The following is a 12,639-nucleotide window of genomic DNA, read 5'->3' as shown; positions in this document are numbered from 1 at the left end:
CAGTGAGACCCTGTCTTGAAAAAGAAAAAGAAAGGAAGGAAGGAAGGAAGGAAGGAAGGAAGGAAGGAAGGAAGGAGTTGTTAATTGCAACCAAGCCAAAGGAATAGGTTTATACAAAACATAAAATACCAGGAGGCAGAGGTCACTGGGAGCCACCTTGGAGGAAATAAGCCTAGCAAATGCTAATGGTGGTAGCCATGACCCCAGGGAAAGTGGAGCTAATGGCACTGACTGGAGTGGGCATGGCAGGGGACCTGGAGGTAAAGTGCTGGGTCACCATTACAGCGGAAATGCTCCCTCCAAACTGAGTCTGAATGAGCTCTGCTCCGCTCTAGACCATGCCACATTCCAGTCCACTCCATTCCCCAAGAGTCCATCTGATCCATTACTCCTTCTGTCAGTCACCCCTGCTCTGGGCTGCTCCTCTCCTTTGGGCAATTAATGAGCTAAGTAATGACCAAATGGAGAGCAATTACCACCAGCAGACAGAGGGAGGAGGTAACATGTCCAGAGGCCCTAGACAGACAGATGGATGCTTCACTTAGGGCTTGTCTGTGGCTCTTTCCCATTAGAGAAAAGCACCTCCTCATCCAGTTCTGCAACCTCGCACCCCTGGCTGGTTTTGAATTCCCTTCGTATCCTAGGCTAACCTTAAACTCATGATCATCCTGCTTCCGACTCCCAAATCCTGGTAGTGCAAGCGTGTAGCACCACACCCAGGTGAGTGCCTGCCGGTCCTAAGCTTCTGCAATTCCACATCTCAGAATCTCAGGGAAGGCTAGAGATTGAGCAGGAGGCAGAAGCTACGCCAGGAAGCTGAGGACCATATGGCACACACGGTTTCTGCTCACTAAGAAGAGTCACACTGGCCACAGAGGGATCTTCAGTTTTGTGCATCATAGAAACCCAGAGCCACCCTCGCCTTCCTATCTTGCATCTTTTCAGGTCTCAAGTGCATGACTTTCCTCACCAGCTTCGCTGTGACCCCAACAGCACATCCTACAACCGCTATACCTCTTATCTCTTTTTCCTTCCCTGTCTCTTGACAAACCTATACTGCCCCACCTAGACCCAAGCCACTTCTGTCCTGGCTTCCATAACACAGCTCTCTGTTTCTTGCTCCCACCCCTGTGGCCTCTGTGAAGCCTCCTACCTTATCTTCATCCCTTCGACTAATGTTTCTCGGGTTCCACTTGTCCTTCAGCCTCCTCACCTGCCTTCTTTTTGTTCACGCCTTTGTACAAACCCTGTGTGGTTTTGTTCTTAGCCATTCTATAATGGTAGCGCGATAACAAAAGGAAAAAATAGGATGTAGTGGTGCTCGTAAAATACAAAGGGCTCACATGCATTTCGTTGATTCAATGAGGCAAATATTAGCCTCCAGTTAGCAGAAGTCAATTTTGCCTTCATAGACTTTCTAAAAAAAAAAAAAAATCCTTTCCTTTTTTTTTGCATCACCACTGCCCTAATTTAAGCCTTTAATACCTCACACTCATCTTCGAAACTTGCTTCAGCGCCCTGGATGACAATGCTGAAGGTCTTAGCGGTTGAGAAGGAAAGGCTGGAGTTCCAGTTAACCAATTGACCAAAGGCTTTCAGCTTAACCAGACCAGGCCCCCTTCAGAACAGCGCTATCCGGTGGGCTGTGCTGTAAAGATAAGGTCCTCAGAACCAGAATCTTTTGGGGGGAAAAGATTAGGGTCATACACGAAATCTCAGAGCCTGTGACTGGCCTGCCTGGAAAGAGAGCATTTCCTGATGGAATAGGGGAGGGATGCAGAATGAACTTCAGAAGAATGTCCTTAGAAGACCCTCCCCACCCACCCCTAGGCTTTGTCCACCTCCCTCACTCTCCCCTGTCTGCCTGCTCCCATCGGAGACATAGTCTCAGCTGGGGGAGAAGGTAAATCAGCACTCTCTAGTTTAAGTTAGGAGAATCCTACGCCTGGGAAGGGAAAAGAAAATACAAAAAGAACAAAGAAAGCGGCACTAGAAATACCACACAAAGAAAATTAAATGCATGATGTTGATTTTGTAGTGGGTGTTCCGTCTGCCTTTAATGATGTTTAAAGTTTTCTAGGAAAATTGATGGACTTATGAGGAGCTTGATTTCATTTGCAATCAATGCTTAAATATTTGGAGAAATAAAATTATTTAATTGCAGAAGTTTTTTGATGTATTGGTTGTGTAAGTAGTATGAGACTATTTGGAGGAATGTTAATAACTGAATAAAGATTAATTGAACATCAAAATACAAAAAAAAACGGAGTGTATGTTTTTCCACGCCTGAAAGTGCATGGGGTTGTTAAATAATTTATTGTGCCAATCTCTGTTCCTTTCATCGATTTCCATTCTATTGCCAACACCTCTGTGACTCAGTTTTCTTGTCTATGCGGAGAGGTGACATCACTTCTCAGCCTCTTGCCTAAGACCAAGTGCAAAATGGAGTGACCTCGATGTCTAAGGGTTTCAATGAGATAATCTCTTCCATAGCATTTAGTACAATACCCAGCATGCAAATGTTCCATAAAGCTGGCTATTTTTCCTTCCCACAGATCCCATTTTGACCAAGCTGCTTCCTGCTCACAACACATCAATGGCCACCCTGCAAACTCAGGGTAGATCTAAGTTTCTCACTTGACCCCAGCCTTTGACCCTCACTATTCTCCGTCGCCCACTAAACAAAGGAAATTACTATGTCTTCACCCTGACGTCCCCCATCATCATTTTTTCCCAGACTAAGATGCTTCACCTCCCCCTGGCGCCATTATTACCAATTTCTGCTTACAACAAAAAAAAAAAAAAAAAAAAAAAAAACACACATCTCAAACACCACATTTTAAATGCTCTTCTGGTTCTCACCAACGCTTCTTCCACCGAGCTCTTTCTCCTAGCATCTCATCCTTTCTTTCACAGAATCAGTGACCCAGGTGTCGGTCATCTCCCCTGGGACTCACTTTCTGGTCTCAGCTAACAGGTGCTAGGTTCCTCTACATCTGGGTAGTCATGTCTCGTAAGAAGACATAGAGAGACCCTCACTGTCCCATGCAGACCATGAAAGCACATAAAAATGAAGGGAGCCAGTAGTGGGCATGTGCTAGGGCCCACGGGGCAGATGGCAAGAAGCTGGCAGAACCAGATTCTAGGAGCATGTGGCTCTGTGTCTGCTCAGACCGTCAACATTACCCAGACACCCGTCAGTCAATGTTTCTTTAGACTTTCTGGGTCTATGCTGTCAGCACAGCAAGGCAGACATCAGGATGGTGTCAGCTTCCAAAGAGGTATGCCCATGTACCCCCGAGCTCCATGTGTCACATACGTGTGCCCATGTGGTTGCCCACACGTGCACCACATGGGCAGGGAGTCCCAGCTCACCACAAGGCAGCCTTGTGCGCAGCGAGGATGAGGGCCACCCTACACCCTGTTTCCAAACAGCTCCCCTTTCCGCGCCAGCGCTGCTGCCTCTGCCGTCTGTTTGCCCCTAGCCTCCTCCTCCCTCTGTTGGGGCTGACGCCGATGATGAAATTTGGCTTGCAACACCCTCTTCCTCCGGTTCCTGCAGGCCTGGGAGAGGATTAAGCCGCTGGAGTCTGAAATCGGAAAGATCCCAGCTTCTGCTCCCCGGCACCTCCCCTCGCCCTCTCCCCCTCCCCGCCCATGCAAAACCAGAAAATTAATCTCCCCTTCTGCCTGTGATATGGAGGGCTGCATTACAAGCTGGGCGTCGAGATAAAGCGGAGAGCCGAGGGACTGCAGCCCAGCACAGGGGCCCCCGGGTGGGGCCGGCCGGGGAGATAAGGGCCTCCCAGCCCCATGAATTATTCACCGCCTCTGCCTCCTCTGGCTCGCTGGCCGCCCTGGGCGCTGAGATTGCGCCTTCCACGGGCGCCGGCTAGGGTAGGAGGGGGCCCGTTGGGAAGGGCAGTGGACTGGAGAAGTCTTGCTAGGTGGTGGAGGATTGTGCTTTGCTAGGAACAGCTCCGAGACCCCAGCGCCCCAAGGACGAACTGATGGAAGGAAAAGAGGACGCGCGCGCGCACACGCGAACACACACACACACACACACGAGCGAGCGCGCGCGTGCGCGCGTAAACACAGACTCTGCCTAACCCAGCCAGGACTCCCAAAAATGCTCTTCATTTACACAATTCCTTAAATGCTATTTCCCCAGCTGTATTCACCAGGTTCACGTCAGGTCTCTGCATCCCACTGTCAGAAATGTAGCCCCTCCCCCAGAAGGTGCCCTGGATCCTGTGTCCCACTCCAGACTAGCAAGTGAAAGACTGGAGCATCCTTATCTAGGCCCACCGCATCCACAGTGTTCTCGCCTCTGGAAATCAAGGCAACTCCCTCTTCTGGGATACCCCACCTGAAGAAGATACAGGAAGACAGACCTGGCCTGGCGGTGGTGGCACAGGCCTTTAATCCAGCACTCAGGAGGCAGAGGCAGGCGAATCCCTGTGAGTTCAAGGCCAGCATGGTCTACAAGAGCTAGTTCCAGGACAGCTAGGACTGTTACACAGGAAAATCCTGTCTCGAAAAACAAAAAAACAGAAGAAGAAGAAGAAGAAGAAGAAGAAGAAGAAGAAGAAGAAGAAGAAGAAGAAGAAGAAGAAGACGACAGACCTATTCCCAAGCAGATGTAGCTTCCGAAGTAGAGAAGCCAAGATGGTTCAGGGAGGACCTGGAACTCAGCACTAGGTAGGAAATTAACCAGGGAAGTCTCTGGAGGCAGCAAAATCCCTGGCATGAGGACCTTTGTGTCCCTTCTGCACTCACGTCTCAAAGACCTAGCCTTTCCAGGCAGGAAAGGCCACTGGGACCTCTGCCCTGTCTTGGTGTCTCCAGGTCTCCTTCCCTACTCCTTCCCTCTACACCCGTCTGCCCTTTACTCTCCACCTTGCTCTAGCGTGCTCACTCGCACGTGCACACTCTCTCTCTCTTCTCCCCCCCTTAATGATCTTTCCCTTGTAAAGCTTGTGATTTCAGAATATGACATGTTGACACATAAATCAGAATGTGTGGTAGAAAAGAGGTGGTCAAACTGGGCAATGGTGGCACACGCCTTTAATCCCAGCAAAGGCAGGAGGAGCTCTGTAAATTTGAGGCCAGCCTGGTCTACAAAAGCTAGTTCCAAGACAGGCTCCAATGCTACAGAGAAACCCTGTCTTGAAAAACAAAACAAACAAAAGAAAGAAAGAAAGGAAGGAAGGAAGGAAGGAAGGAAGGAAGGAAGGAAGGAAGGGAAAGAGGTGGTCATCTTCTAGCCACCCCCAGAGGGGGAGGAGTACAAGCTTAGCCACAGCTGTGCAGACAGGGACAGGAGTGTGAAGGAAATCTCCCCCACCTTCTGCTCCATGTCCTGTCCTACCTCCTGCACTGACACAAATCAGAGCCCTCAAGCAGCCAGTGAGCCAGAAGTCAGAAATGAAGGCCAGAGGAGGACCCTCCAAGGCTGCAGGGACAGACAGGGAACCTGGCAGGCAACAGGAAGCTGCTGATTCCTATGGTAGATGTGGAGTCCAATCAGATCCAGATCCAGGTGGGAGCAGGAACCAGGAAGGAGGAAAAGCAGAGGAGAGGAGAATGGAGCTCGGCTGGGAGGAGGAAGAGGGAGCCTTGAAGCAGAGAGAAGGCTGATTTGAATGAGAAGGGGGAGAGAAATGGGTCAGAAGTGAGCACAGCACGAGCTAGAAAGGGTGAAGGCGGCAGAGAAGCATAGTGGGGTGAAAGGAGCCTTTGAACCAGAAAGCCAAGATGGTGGGGGTGTGTGGAAGAAGTGAGGTCATGGGTGGGGACCCAGAAGGGTGAAGGAGTGTGAGGATGGGTCCCTAGCCCCTTCCCTACTGCCTGCTAATTAACTTCTTAATCGTCTCTGCATTTGCTGAGCTGGCAAATGAAGTGGATACCGACAGATTGGGGCATTCACAATTTCACGCACGGGGGAGCGAGAAGAGCTGCCTAGGAGTCCCAGGGGGCCTTGTCCTCCCTCTGCCCTCCCCTCTCCTCCACCCATCTCTGACGGGCTAAAGGGTGCTTCTATACATGTAGCAGATGGGGCCATATGCAAGGAAACTGTCCATGGGGAATTTGCCCCCATCAGCCTTTCGGAGATGGTCTTGGTGCTTGGCACTATTGATAGAACACCTACTGTTAGCCAGGCACAAGCTGCTGCATTGGTCTAGGAATCAGCTGCGTTTTATAGTTTATGGAGAAAAGCCGGGCTCAGACAGACTACATTTCTTGGCCAGCACCACACAGCACTGTTGTAACACATCTAGGTTTGGAACCCATGTCAGCAAGATACCAAAGCCCTGGGTGAGTCCTAGGCTGATGCTCTTCTCTAATGGGGGGAGGAGCCCTGTTTCCTTCTCATGGCCCAGGGGCAAAAGGGCATGAGGTCCAAGAAGAGCATGGAGTAGCTGTCACCCGTGTGGAGCAGAGCCTATCAGGGCCTGGCTGAGAGTGGGTGGGCTCAGAGGAGCAGAAGGGAAGCAGGAGGACTGGACTAGGATGTCAATCACCCGCTCTGGACCCTCAACTGCCATCCAGCCAAGGCACTGGCACCTCAACTTCCTGGTCCAAAAAGCCCTGTCAGGATAACTAGCCCTCTGCCGCCCAGCCCACCCCCACCCCTGTTTCACAGCTGACCTTTGTTCTAGAGACACTTGTCAACAAACTGCTTTGATGCTGGGGGGTTTTAAAGGCAGGGACTATGCCATTGCTTACCTTTGTCCCCATGTCTGACACAGGAAAAGCTTCAGTGGACGTTCGAAGCAATGTACAGGGCTGGAGGGAGTGACACGTGGGTGTGGGTTACATTTCATCTCAGACAAAGGCAGATGTCAGAATGAGGAATTTAGATGGGGTATAAAAATCAAACTTCTGAGGCTGGGGCTTATGGTAACTCTATGAAGTCTTGATTCAGACCTGCTGATTCTGAGGAGTAAAATTTCTCAAGATTGTCTCTGTGAGTTCGAGACCAGCCTGGTCTACAAGAGCTAGTTCCAGGACAGGCTCCAAAACCACAGAGAAACCCTGTCTCGAAAAACAAAAAAACAAAAACAAACAAAAAATTTCTCAAGATTGACTGCTTTTAGAGATCTTAAAAAGTTTGGGTGGGGCTGAAGAACGACTTGAGGTGGCTAAGAGCACTGGCTGCTCTGCCAGAGGGTTCAGGTTCAGTTTCCAGTACCCACATGTTGGCTTACAACTGTGCACTACTCCAGTTCCAGGGGATCAGATGCCCTCTTCTGGCCTCCACGGGCACTAGGCAGTCATGTGGCACTCAGACGTATGTGCAGGCAAAACACCCATACACATAAAACAAACATAATTTTAAAAAGTTTGACCATGACTAGCCAGGTGTGGTGGCTTACACCTTTAGTCCCAGCACTCAAGAGGCAGAGGTAGGCAGATCTCTTTGAATTTGAGGCTAGCCTGGTCTACATAGTGAGTTCTAGGCTAGTCAAGGCTCCATAGTGAGACCCTGTCTCAAAATAAAACAGAAAATTTGGGCCTCTACATGCCACCCATTGAATGTGTGATTTGATTGATCTAAAGTGAGTCCGTTTGGAAGACTTCCCCAACTCCCTGAATTAAGAGCTACCATCCCAAGGTCTGCCCTGAGGTGGCTTCACTGGTCATTTTACTTGTAGATCCAAATCAGAACGCTGGTAATACTTGTTATTGAGGATTGGCTAACACAGACCAATATACTAAGAATTTTTCATGCGGTGGTTAATGCAATCCTTGAAATACATACAATCTTCATCAGACAGATGAGGGAACTGAAGCTCAGAAGTCAGGGGTCCTGGCAGGAGCAGGTCTGGGAGCCCTGAAATCTGATTCTTGCCTTTTATCTTCCCCCGGACTCCTCCTGAGGCTGTTCATCGGCCTCAATCAGGCCTGCCTCCTCTTCACCTCATCACCTTCCCTCCACCCCCGCTGCTCCCAGCTCCCTCGGTAACATCCCAGGTGATTGAAGCAATCTGCAGCCATTAAAAGAGGCTCCACGTGTCACTCAGCCTGGGAAGGTTGGAAAGCGGAGGAATTACAGATGTTCCAAAATGGTCTTCCCCTCCCCCGCGGATTTGTGAACCTGGAATCAGACTAGACCCAGTGCTAGAACCATTGCTTCCTCAGACCCAGCTCGCGACCCTCCTAGGGTAATTCCTACTCCCAAAGCCTCCCCACCTCCCTTTGAGTAGAGTTTAAGTGTCTGGGAGACTGCTGTCACCCAGCGGCTGCCCAGGGGCATGGCAGTCCACCAGCGCAGCTTGTGCTGCTGGACAGCTCCCCAGCCTGCATGGAAGATTCTATCTTGATTTTGGCAGCTTGGGGCTCTGGATCCTGCTGAATGAATCTCAGTTTCTCCCCAGCTCTAAGCCCCACTCTCTCTGTGGAATCTCCAGATTCCTTCACTGGTTTCCAGGGTACTCCTTACTCCCAACCTCTCACAAGTTCTCATCAACTTCTTCCTTCTGTGTCAGTTCCTCCTGCAGGTTCTGCAAATCCATTCCTCCAACTTGAACCCAGAACCATGTCCCCAAGACCCGTGCCTTGCCTTCCTTCTCTCAGAGTTTACCAGCCTGTAAGTGGAGCAAAGGAGCCACTACAGATAGAATTCTGGTCTTGCACCACACACACACACACACACACACACACACACACACGCCACCATCACCACCATCACCACTACCCCACCATCATCTGACACCCTCAGACCTCAACAGCCTGGGTGCTAAGAGCCCCTAATGAGCGTCAGCAAATTAACAACTTCCCCTTGATTGCTCCTTCTCTGCTAATTGGATAGGGAGGGGCTCCCCAAGGCCTCTAAGAAAGAAGGAGGGAGGGTAGGAGAGAGACAGCTACAGGAACAGCCCCCAGATTTCTGCTCCATCCCTAAGTGTACTCCCCTTTCAGGCTTTCCCCATCTTATACCCTTTATTCCATCTCCCCCTTTGCTTACTTCTGTCCCAAATGCCCCCACTCTGGCTACCTCTCTTTCTTTCTCTCCTGCCTTTGAGACCTGCCAGTGAGGCATCTGCACACACTCTCTTTAAGCAGTCCAGTGGTACACGGATGGAGTCTGGGTGACAAAAGCTGTATTTATATATATGCCATGTGTGTGTGTGTGTCACATGTTGATGGGAAGCAGGAATAAGAGCAGGTGAGGGAATGTGTACAAACAGGTAAAGGCTCATGTGTGGGTCAAGGTTCAGGGATGTGTAGGCTTATGCGATGTGTGGAAGGCTGAGCGGCTTGGTTAGACTCTGGATCTCCACACAGGCAAGTACTTGAATCAGTCAAGTGTGACTGACTCCGAGCGTGTGTGTGTTTGTGTGTGTGTGTGTGTGTACACGTGTGCATGTGCCACCAGAGGAAGCATCAGCAAGAAGCAGGAGCTTCCATCCGAAGGAGACAGCGTGAGGAGGGGGACGCTGGGGGCAGACACCCTCCTTACTGCGCGCGCCCGCGGCCGCGCGCGCGCTCATACACACACCACACACATAGTCTCACACACTCACATACACACAAGCCACAGGGCCTTGCAAGCAGAGAGCCGGCTCCAAGATCCTAGCAAGGTAGCGCTGCTGAGAGCAGCGGGAAGAGGAGAGCCAGCGGGGGGAGCCCTCGGTTCCGCACCCGGGCCGGGGGTGGGGGGGCCGCGCACACCGGCCCAGAGACACCCTCGCAGACACTCGTAGGCGCGCACGCGCACCCTTTCCCCTCCTCCTCCCCTCCCGCCGCCTCCCGGCCGGACGATGGATCCCTGCAGATCCCGGGGCTGAGAGCACCGCGCAGCGCCAGCGCGCCGAGCCCCGGGCGGACCAAGCCGAGCGAGGAAGCGCGCGCGGGCGGCGGACCAAGCTGAGCCGAGCCGGCCGGGCGGGCCGCTCCCTGCAGGGCTCTGCGCGGGTGCCGCGGTGGCCGGCGGCACGGGCTCCGGGCGATGAGCCCCTCCGCGGCGCGGCGCTGAGCCCACGGACGGCCTGTGCCCTAGGACCTGCAGCGGCGGCCGGCTTTCCCCAGCCCCCTCAGGTGGGTTTTCCTTGGTTTCCCTTGGGCCGCGGGGCTCCCCAGCATCCCGAAACCAAGACTCTCCTCCCTTGTAGCTTTCTCCAGAAGCTGGAGAAAGCTAGGTGGATGGGGAGGGGGCGGGGGTGAGGAGACCCGAGCCGGGAATCTGACTGCGACGAGAAGCTGGACTGGAGGGGGATGCGTTCGGGGCGGGGACAACTGGCTGTCATAGGGAACCGCGCCCCCCCTTCATACATCCACCTCAGGCAGCCTGCCACCCCCTCCCAAACACACACACACACAAACACACACACACTCACGCACGCACACACACAGCCTGCGCCTGTGCCTGTGCCTGTTTGAGAACAGGAGACACAGAAGGTGAGAATTCAGACTGAACCCCTCCCCAGATGTGGACACCTCTGGAGATTTTCAGGCCCTGGTTTAGCATCTAGGGTGACAGCTTGTTCCTGGGGATACCCTTGATTAAGAGAAGAGCTTCTGACCCCTGGCTCAGTCCATTATGGAGAGTTTGATCTCGGCTGGGGTACATCCCTGTCCCAGAGTGACCTCACATCTGGAGGGAACTCCTGTGCCTGCCTTTGGGTGCATAGGGACTTCCCTCATTCACTCTAGTGACTATATCCGGGGTCTCCCATAGTCTGGGAAGTCTCCCTTGCAGAGCATTCTCCCGACCTCAGCTGACACCTGAGCCTCTATGTTTGAATGCTTATCATCTTGGATGGTCCTTTCATCAAGCCACCTTGGAGCCTGCACATCAGGGAAGTCCTCCCTTGGATGAGCAGTGACCTCCGGAAAAGGATTTTGGGTGGACGTAATTGGAGGGGGCCTTTTATGTACCTTCATCTCAGGACAATGACAGACTCCTGTCTCTCCTCTTCTTCCCCCAGGATCCCTTTGGCAAGGATGGAACTGAAGACCGAGGAGGAGGAGGTGGGTGGTGTCCAGCCGGTGAGCATCCAGGCTTTCGCCAGCAGCTCCACGCTGCATGGCCTTGCCCACATCTTCTCCTATGAGCGACTGTCTCTGAAGCGAGCACTCTGGGCTCTGTGCTTCCTGGGTTCACTGGCGGTCCTGCTGTGTGTGTGCACTGAGCGTGTACAATACTACTTCTGCTATCATCACGTCACCAAGCTTGACGAGGTGGCTGCCTCCCAGCTCACCTTCCCAGCTGTCACGCTGTGCAACCTCAATGAGTTTCGCTTTAGTCAAGTCTCCAAGAATGACCTGTACCATGCTGGGGAGCTGCTGGCCCTGCTCAACAACAGGTGGGCAGCTCCCATCCACCCCGCTGCATGGCAAAAGTCAGCCAACTCTGCCCTGTAGCACACCCCCTTAAACCAGCCACAGCAGAGGAACCAGTTACCTACACACAGTCTGATTCCAGCATGGTTCCAAACAGCTCCATTCCCACCCAGCCTAAGCTATGAGATATTGGAACTGTCCCTGGAGTGAGCTTCACCTTCCTCCTGCCACTATGTCCTCATCTCCTCACTTAGGGGATGTGGCAGCTACCTTTAAAGGGGAGAGACTGTACCATCCATAGCCCCTGCCTTGCCCATGCTTCTCACTCTACCCCGGGCAGCCACTGCAGACCTTGGTCCTCTCACATTCCGTGTCAGGTTCCCCTGACAGTCCCAGCTCTCCTTCTTGGTCTACCTATGCCCAGATCTGATCCTCCAGGGGCTGAGCGCTGCCCCTACCCAACCCCAAATAGGGCATGGATATTAGTGGACATGCTGATCCATATGCCGCTCACTCCTGGGCTCCAGGTATGAGATACCGGACACACAGATGGCTGACGAAAAGCAGCTGGAGATACTGCAGGACAAGGCCAACTTCCGTAGCTTCAAGCCCAAGCCCTTCAACATGCGTGAGTTCTACGATAGAGCAGGACATGACATCCGAGACATGCTGCTCTCCTGCCACTTCCGAGGGGAGACCTGCAGTGCTGAAGACTTCAAAGTGGTGAGTCCCTGGTGTGGAGTGGCACCCCATCCCCAAAAGGGGAGCAGATAAGAAGCAGGCCGAGCATCTCTTTATGTTTGCTGTTCGGGGAGAGGAAGTTGGGTATCTTGGGGTTTGCTTCTGGAAGAAGGGGACTTTTCAGCACATGGTGCATTTGTACTGCATGAAGACTTGAACCTCAGTCTTGCATCCATGATGGCTGGAAAGGAAGCCTGTGGTATAGATTACATAAACCACCCATATAGACACATACACAGGCGCACACATTACCCAGAGGGGCCCCAACCCCTCCGATCTTCTATTCTGGGTCACAGAGATCAGAGTTAGTAGTGGTAGGTAAGTACAGCCTTATTACTGAAAAGTAGGTCTGCACACTGTCATCTGGGAGCTTGGAAGAAATGAATGACTTTGCCACCCCGCATTCCTAACCTACTGAAGCAGAATCAGCAGTCCATGTCAGATAAGATCCCTGGGTGGTATGAGTGCATGTTAAAAAGCTTGTGGAGCATGGGAGGTAGGGAAGCTTCCTCAGGAACAGCTACAAGGGTCATTCTCTCCATGGCAGTCTCACACACACACACACACACACACACACACACGCACGCACACACACACACACACACACGC

The 12,639-nt window shown here is 52.2% G+C and overlaps 1 protein-coding gene across 2 annotated transcripts in view; it reads left to right on the top strand.

Moving 5' to 3' along the window:
- Nucleotides 1-9,452: 9,452 nt before the first annotated feature.
- Nucleotides 9,453-12,639, top strand: part of Asic1 (acid sensing ion channel subunit 1) — a 31,822-nt gene continuing 28,635 nt past the window's right edge. The window contains exons 1-3 of one of the 2 annotated variants that reach the window (XM_026782594.1): nt 9,453-10,044; nt 10,935-11,312; nt 11,817-12,012. In XM_026782594.1, coding sequence (XP_026638395.1) covers nt 10,951-11,312; nt 11,817-12,012 — 558 coding nt within the window. In that variant the 5' untranslated portion in view covers nt 9,453-10,044; nt 10,935-10,950. The remainder of the gene's footprint in view (nt 10,045-10,934; nt 11,313-11,816; nt 12,013-12,639) is intronic. The other variant, XM_005353909.2, reaches the window with a different exon arrangement.

The sequence above is a fragment of the Microtus ochrogaster genome, chromosome 15 (assembly GCF_000317375.1).
Source record: "Microtus ochrogaster isolate Prairie Vole_2 chromosome 15, MicOch1.0, whole genome shotgun sequence".
NCBI lineage: Eukaryota > Metazoa > Chordata > Mammalia > Rodentia > Cricetidae > Microtus > Microtus ochrogaster.
The sequence above is the reverse complement of the archived record's forward strand: the minus strand, read 5'-3'. Positions and strand labels throughout refer to the sequence as shown.